Source organism: Eurytemora carolleeae, unplaced genomic scaffold, assembly GCF_000591075.1.
Source record: "Eurytemora carolleeae unplaced genomic scaffold, Eaff_2.0 scaffold42, whole genome shotgun sequence".
In the NCBI taxonomy this organism is placed as follows: Eukaryota; Metazoa; Arthropoda; class Copepoda; order Calanoida; family Temoridae; genus Eurytemora; species Eurytemora carolleeae.
The window spans coordinates 268772-276284 of NW_019396063.1; the positions used below are offsets into that span (position 1 = coordinate 268772).

Consider the following 7513-nt stretch of genomic DNA (forward strand, 5'->3'; position numbering starts at 1 on the left):
AATATTAACATTTAAAACTAGGTTATTTGGTTTGGAAAACATATTTCTAATATATCGTGAAAATGAAAATGAGGAGATGCAAGGAACAACTGAGTTTAGTCCTTTAGACCTTAACTTTTAAACATGATCATCCGACTTGAATATATCTTAACTAACTAATTCAACTATACGGATTACAGCTGCAGGGATAAGTCAAAGTAAAAAAAAGGATTGAATATAATCCGTACAGTCGTCTCCGAAGTCTTACTTCTCCTATACCTATAAGCCTATACTGAAATATATCCCTTGACTGAATAAACCTACCTGAGAATAGTCGAGGTTTTCCAGCTTTGGTGTTGACTCCATGTGTGCTCGGACCAGAGCTGTGATCATAGTGACGGGAGGAGCAGAACTCTGCTCCAGCTGGGTCCGAGGTTTGGTTGGAAGACGGCCTCTTCTACCTTTAAGACCATCCGTCCTCACAACCTCCTTCACCATCCCAACCGTGAGGCACTTCTGAAACCTGCAGAACTGGCAGCGGTTTCTCCGCCGTTTGTCCACAGGACAGTTCTTATCCGCCAGGCAGACGTACTTAGCACTCTTCTGTACAGTTCTCTTGAAGAATCCTTTACAGCCTTCACACGTGCGCACTCCGTAATGTTGACACGCGGCATTATCTCCACAAACCGCGCACAGTAGACACGCACCAAGAACCTGCTATTAGAAATATTATTAATATCTTCATTATTGTAAAATAACCACAATTAACAATTTATCAAGACACATATATATTATAAACATAGATTTTAAATAATACCATTTCCATAACAGTTTCAGAAAGATCTAAGCTTTGAACAGGATAAAGAGAATCAATTTCATAGATGGATAAACAAAATAAACTATACATATTTGCTTTGTAATTGTCTTCAAAATGCTTTATTTGATTTCCGAACCAGGTCTTAAAGTTATATTTCAATGTTCGAAATTATTCTTTTTAAAACAAAAAATGAAGACAAATAATACTTTTTTGTTGAAATTTGTCAATATGCATCCCTGGATAAAAATACAAACATATTTTAAACAACTTAAATACCAATTTTGACAGAATAATATATATATATATATTGGATACCTACGTATTTGATATCTCATATATTGGTATAAAAATCAGTATTTAACATTACCCTCAACCCCTCCACAAACCTCCTTCCGTTGTAATATCAAGCTTTGAACCAGTTTTTGCACGGCTGACAATTGCATGGCAGTCATAAAAAGTCTGCCAATTCCTGCGCTCGGTCTCACCGCAAATTTGTGGGAAAAAATAAAATAGCCAACTTTAATCTGCAGCGATTCATGATATCATTGTGTACGTATTATTGCATGTGTAAAACCAATCTGGTCCCTGTGCATTCAAACCATAGATTAAGAAGAAAGGACACTAAAGTTTGTTAAAGTTTGTAATTATTCAGATCAGGTTTTTCAGCACATAATAATAATTTCCGTAATTAAACTTTTTTGGTTTACTGATCAGCATGGAAAAACTCGTTAAGATTTGCATGGACAAAAGTTAGAAAACAATATAACTTTTGTCCTTACTGTAAAATCTATGGGTTCTATATTAACATAGGCTTGACAAAAATGTTTTTGAATATTTTAGCGAACTTTATATTGGATCAATTTAAACCTTTTTCTTCAACGATCTATGTGGTAGTTCTGAACGAAGAATTTTAAAAATGCATAATCATAGCTCTCCGACATCAAATCAAGGGTTTTAAAAATCAGCAAATCTGTTTCGATTGAAGCACAATGATTGGCTTCGGGCGGCAAAAAAAGTCATTTTTTAAAACACGCTTTAGGATGTCAAGACGCAAACATCTCATCTCATTGATTCTCACAAACTAACCTCCCCCCTTCCCCTCCACCGTCGAAGCTACCCTATCCATTTCCACTCCACCGTCAATGCAGCCTCCCCCCCCCCTCTCTAAATTCGAATACGGTAAATCAACATTGCACAGCGGGTGGCTTGAGTAGGTTAGATTAGTTCACATTAATTCAAATCAATATTTACCCAGGCATAATAGATGTAAGCTATACACTTTGTTTTCGCCACGGATGGGGGGGGGGTGTTATTGATTTAAAGACATAATTATATATAATATGTATATTACTTTAATTCAGATGTTCAATTTTAACAAATTTTATCGAATACACCTAGTGAATCAGTAAAAAATCAAATTAAAATATCACGTTAAAAATGTTTACAGACGAAGTTTATTGAATTGAATTGCGCTGAAAATAAAATTTATGTTTTTATTTACCTTTGTATTAACTGCTGTACGCTTCCCAGTCGGTATATGGACCGAGCACTGTACAGGCGATGTGGGAGCATCAGACCTGAATAGTTTTAAAATTAAAAGTATTTTCGACAAACAATGAGAATTGGAAACTTTGGAAAAGGCAAACGACTTTAATGCTCCAGTTATGACTTTAATTAGTTAAATGATCTCGAGTCGTAGCAATTGTGTAGCATAAACAGATCCATATAACTTGATAAGTGATAAGTTACTATATAGTGAACATATTTGCTTTGCATCATCAAATACAGTATTGATGTAATGTCGTGTTCCCTATCCACAGTTTTATGCTTCTTAGTATAAAAACATTGAAACAGAAATTAGCGGTATTTTCTAGCAAGCCGCTGCTGACCAATATTATTAGATTTTCATTTTATCTGATTGAAACATTGATACTAAATTAATTATATTGTTTCCACGTACATCAAGTACGTTGACAACTAAATAATGAATATTCAACCATTTTCCCTATAGACCCAACCCCTAGGTGCAAACCTTGAAACTTGTTTTAAATTTTCAATCTGTTTTACGAGGGGGCACTAAAACTACAACACCGCCCCTTTCCCCACTCTTCCCCACCCTTCCCCACCCTACCCTACCCTTCTACTTGACATTCCATCCCATGAAAACCCTTCCCTTTATCTAATATTCCACTACTCACTACTCACTAGTGCGTAAAGTTTTTTTTGTTCATAGACGTACTTTTTATGGTCAGATGAGATCAATCTTTACATTTTTCTATTAGTTCATATTTTACCTATGGGCTCCCCGTATCCCTCNATTCAGTATTTAATGCCCTATTAGTGACATTTCTGACCCTACTTTTATGTTCTTTTTAACCTCCCCTCCCCTCCTCCTCCTCACACACTGAATTGCTTGAATCTTTAATCTATAATCTTTAATCTTTATCACAAGAGGTTGACCTTGGACATTGTTTTCAGAGAAAATCAAACTTTTCATATCGTCATCGGCGTCATCATTACCCACCATTTATTCAAAGACAGAATCGGAACCATTAATTATCTCCTCAACTACAGCTGATGGTTTTACACAGTCTGAGTGCCAAGACGGATCGACCGTTTGAAAGGGTGTCCGTGTGCATTTACGTATACACCGTGTGATATACTATCCGTGTGTTAGCATGTATAGACCGTGTAATACACTGTCCGGGTCTAATATGTACCGTGTGATATCCTGTCTGTGTACTAGAATGTATAGACCGTGTAATATACTGTCCGGGTCTAATATGCACCGTGTGATATACTGTCTGTCTACTAGAATGTATAGACCGTGTAATATACTGTCCGGGTCTAATATGTACCGTGTGATATACTGTCTGTGTACTAGTATGTATAGACCGTGTGTGATATGCTGTCCGTGTGCTGGTAAGTTATCTATTTAATTATATGTGTATGTATTCTGTCTAATGTCAATTGTCAAAGTGTCTGATGAAATAAACGCTGTGTCTGGAATTTGAATTTTATTATGGATTCATGGTTCTAAATTCTTTTTCTAGAGATATTTCTATAAATTAATGCAACTTACTGTATTAATTCCCAGGCTATATTTCTTTACCCCCAGCCGCCATCGTATTCATATTATATTTCAAGAAATTCACAAAGCTGCGCGTCTTAATTCAATTTTCAAATGATATTTTTACAAGGATATTATAAACTAGGCTTGTGCACATCAACAGGAACCATAAAAAAATTGGCGGATCTAAATTTTCCAAAATCGAATTTTGTTAGAGGCAAATTTTTGAAAAATCGATCACCCTTAAACCTTCCTTAGGGTCACGTGAGGTTTCACAAAAAATTTGGGCCCGATCGTTTCAGTCGTTTTGATGTCTATTGGATACGAACAAACAAACAGACAGACAGAAAAGCAAAGTATATATAGATGAAGTTAGGTTTGAATATACACAATTACACAGCCACAATCAACTAATTAGGTCATCACTAAAAGCTAAGCTTATATATGCAATGCATCGTTGATATGATTGTTCTGATCTTAATTTGTGCAAACAATCGTTAAGTTGATTAAAATAGCAAGGATTCATTGATGAATCCTGATTAAACTTTTTAAGCATTAAGCTTATGGTCCAGAAGGTTGGGGGAGGGATCTAATGTTGGGAAGAAAAAAGCCGAGGAGGTTAGAATTGAGTTAGAAGCAGGAGATCGAGGTTGATTGCAGATTATGTTAGATATCATTAAAAATATACAAGTCCTGCATACTGATTACTTTTCGAGGTAATAGTATAATGTTTAGATAATTGATGTATAGATATGATAAATATATATATCTAAGCATTTTAATATTTCAGTTTCCATCATATCTAGATTTTAAAAATTATCATTTTTCTTTGTTTTTAGGTTTTCATAATAAGAGCAACCCCATCACTCCCCTTCCTTCCTTGCTTATCCTGAAGTGTACTTTCTAATTCTTGTTTTTCCGGAATGTAAAATAAAGTGTTGCATCCTTAACCTAGCGGGGTTTTACATTTAGATTGTATATATATCTACTGTATACTGTATACATAACATAGTGATATACGGATCCCAGAATACGGTTTATACACAATGCTGCTGCGATGTTGTTCTATGTTTCGTTCAGCTCACCAGGAGGCCATTTATCTTCTATTTAACCCTTGGAACATTTATCATAGAATTCTAGTTCTAGTTCTAGCTTTAGTCTAGTTCTAGCTCTAGTTCTAGTTCTAGTCGTAGTTCTAGTTCTAGTTCTAGTTCTAGTTCTAGTTCTAGTTCTAGTTCTAGTTCTAGTTCTAGTTCTAGTTCAATTCTAGTCCTAGTTCTAGTTCTAGTTCTAGTTCTAGTTCTAGTTATAATTCTAATTCTATAGTTCTAGTTCTAGTTCTAGTTCTAGTCCTAGTTCTAGTTCTAGTTCTAGTTCTAGTTCTAGTTCTAGTTCTAGTTCTAGTTTTAGTTCTAGTTCTAGTTCTAGTTCTAGTTCTAGTTCTAGTTCTAGTTCTAGTTATAATTCTAATTCTATAGTTCTAGTTCTAGTTCTAATTCTAATTCTAGTTCTAGTTCTAGTTCTAGTTCTAGTTCTAGTTCTAGTTCAATTCTAGTCCTACTTCTAGTTCTAGTTCTAGTTCTAGTACTAGTTCTAGTTTTAGTTCTAGTTCTAGTTCTATTTCTAGTTCTAGTTATGATTCTAATTCTCTAGTTCTAGTTCTAGTTCTAGTTCTAGTTCTAGTTCTAGTTCTAGTTCTAGTTCTAGTTCTAGTTCTAGTTCTAGTTCTAGTTCTAGCCTGCACCTTACACCAGTAAGGAATTGAGTCTTTGCCACAAACTCTAGTTTTTAAATCCAAACAATGCAATGCTGTATTCCTTAGATATTTCAAACTATGATTCAATTCCTTTATTAAATAATTATGAAATATCTCCATTCGAAAAAATATAAGAGCCTGACTTTCTAACTTAAAACGCGATGACAATTTACACACACAAAGGAATTGAGTCTTTGCAACAAATCCCAATTTTCTAATACCTATACATCCACAACCAAATTATGTAAACCTTTGATATTTCAAACTTCGATTGTTTGATAAAATAAAAGTCATAGTTTGAAATATAAAGTCTACAACATTGGGGTGTTAAGGTAAAAGGATTTAAAAATCAGAGTTTGTGGCAAAGACTCAATTTCTTTGCTCATAATGAGCATTACAGAACGCTGATAATTATGTTTCTTATATCGAGTATTATGCACATTTTGAAATATGCGAACAATGCCTTTTCATGTTTATTTTACAACAGATTATATTATCATCATGTCATTTAGACATTAACAGTTTGAAACGTTATGCAGCCATAAACAAATATAACATGTCTAAATTTCAAGTTTATTATTGCATACTTGTAGAATCATTATTCCTCAAACTCTCTTCCAGATAATAAACAATACAATTCGACTGATAGGGTTGAAAGGGATCGTTAGATTTGGCTTGGTCATTTGTGCTGCAGAGCCATTGAAGAATGTTTAAAAATGTAACAAGATTAATATCTTCCTTAATTTTTTACTCAGATTGAGTTATAAAAAAGGTATCGTTGTGAATCGGACGTGCCATTGTTTTTAATTGAAGGTTACTTAAAATAACGTCCATAGTGTCCGTGTAATGAAAAAAAACGATTAAAAAATATAATGTACGATGAAGAAGTAAATTAAAACAATTAAATTTACTAGAGCTTGTCATTCTGCGGTAGTATCACGTTTACTTTAATTGTCGGAATTAGATAAAAATCCTTGGCTTTATTAAGTTTGTCACCTTGTGTTCTTTTCATTCTTTGGCAGGAGCTAGGGGTCTAATAAAGATATAGGAGGTGTATCTGTTATAACACCGGAATTATTCCATTTCTCTGATATCTCATCAAAAATTTGAGACATTGTATAATTCTATCATGAAATGGACATTATTTTTTTTTTTATCAATTAATAATCAGATTAATTAGCAATCTTAATCAGCTGATAAAAAATTATTTGGAACCTCTAAATTTCTTACTCTTTCCGTCTCCTCATTCCCCATTAATTCATCCCCACCTCCCTCATTTTTTCATTCCCCTCTCCCATTCCCATGTTTCTCAACTTTAGTTTAATAACGAAAATATGAGCCAGGAATTTTTGACGATAATATTGATAGTATCTGTATGCATTTCTGGTATATCAGAGGGGCAATCTACTCAAAATTAGATCCATATTTCTGGGTGATCAGAGGGGCAATCTACTTGAAATTATATTCAGATTTCAGAAACGCCAGGAGTACAATCTACCCAGTAAAATGGCCTAATCTGATGATTGAAAAATAAGAATTCTGGATAGATTCCCCCTTTGCTTTATTGCATATACTTATATATATTTGCATACATCTACACAATCTTTTTACTTTAGCATTACAATGCATAGGATTATTATGTGCATCGTAAATATTAATATTTAATTCAAACCCGAATATTCAGGCCTCACGTTTCCACCCTAATAAGGAGATAAAATTGTTTTCGTCAGTTTTAAAGAATAAAAACAGGGTTTATTGCAGGTATGGAGGAAGGGAGTTAATAGGAAAGGTTTCATTGGGGACCGAGGGTTAGATTTGAACATGTTTAAGCAAAGCGCACTTTTCCATTTATTTTCCCATTAAATAATCTGTGGTAATATGGGGGGGGGGG

The 7513-nt window shown here is 34.1% G+C and overlaps 1 protein-coding gene across 2 annotated transcripts in view; it reads right to left on the reverse strand.

The window, feature by feature from the left end:
• LOC111709236 (probable nuclear hormone receptor HR38) overlaps positions 1–7513 on the reverse strand; it is a 40428-nt gene that overhangs the window by 24753 nt on the left and 8162 nt on the right. The window contains exons 4-5 of one of the 2 annotated variants that reach the window (XM_023482872.1): positions 2298–2373; positions 304–693 (exon numbers count right to left, since the gene is read on the reverse strand). In XM_023482872.1, coding sequence (XP_023338640.1) covers positions 304–693; positions 2298–2373 — 466 coding nt within the window. Of the gene's footprint in view, positions 1–303; positions 697–2297; positions 2374–7513 lie in introns of both variants that reach the window. The other variant, XM_023482865.1, reaches the window with a different exon arrangement.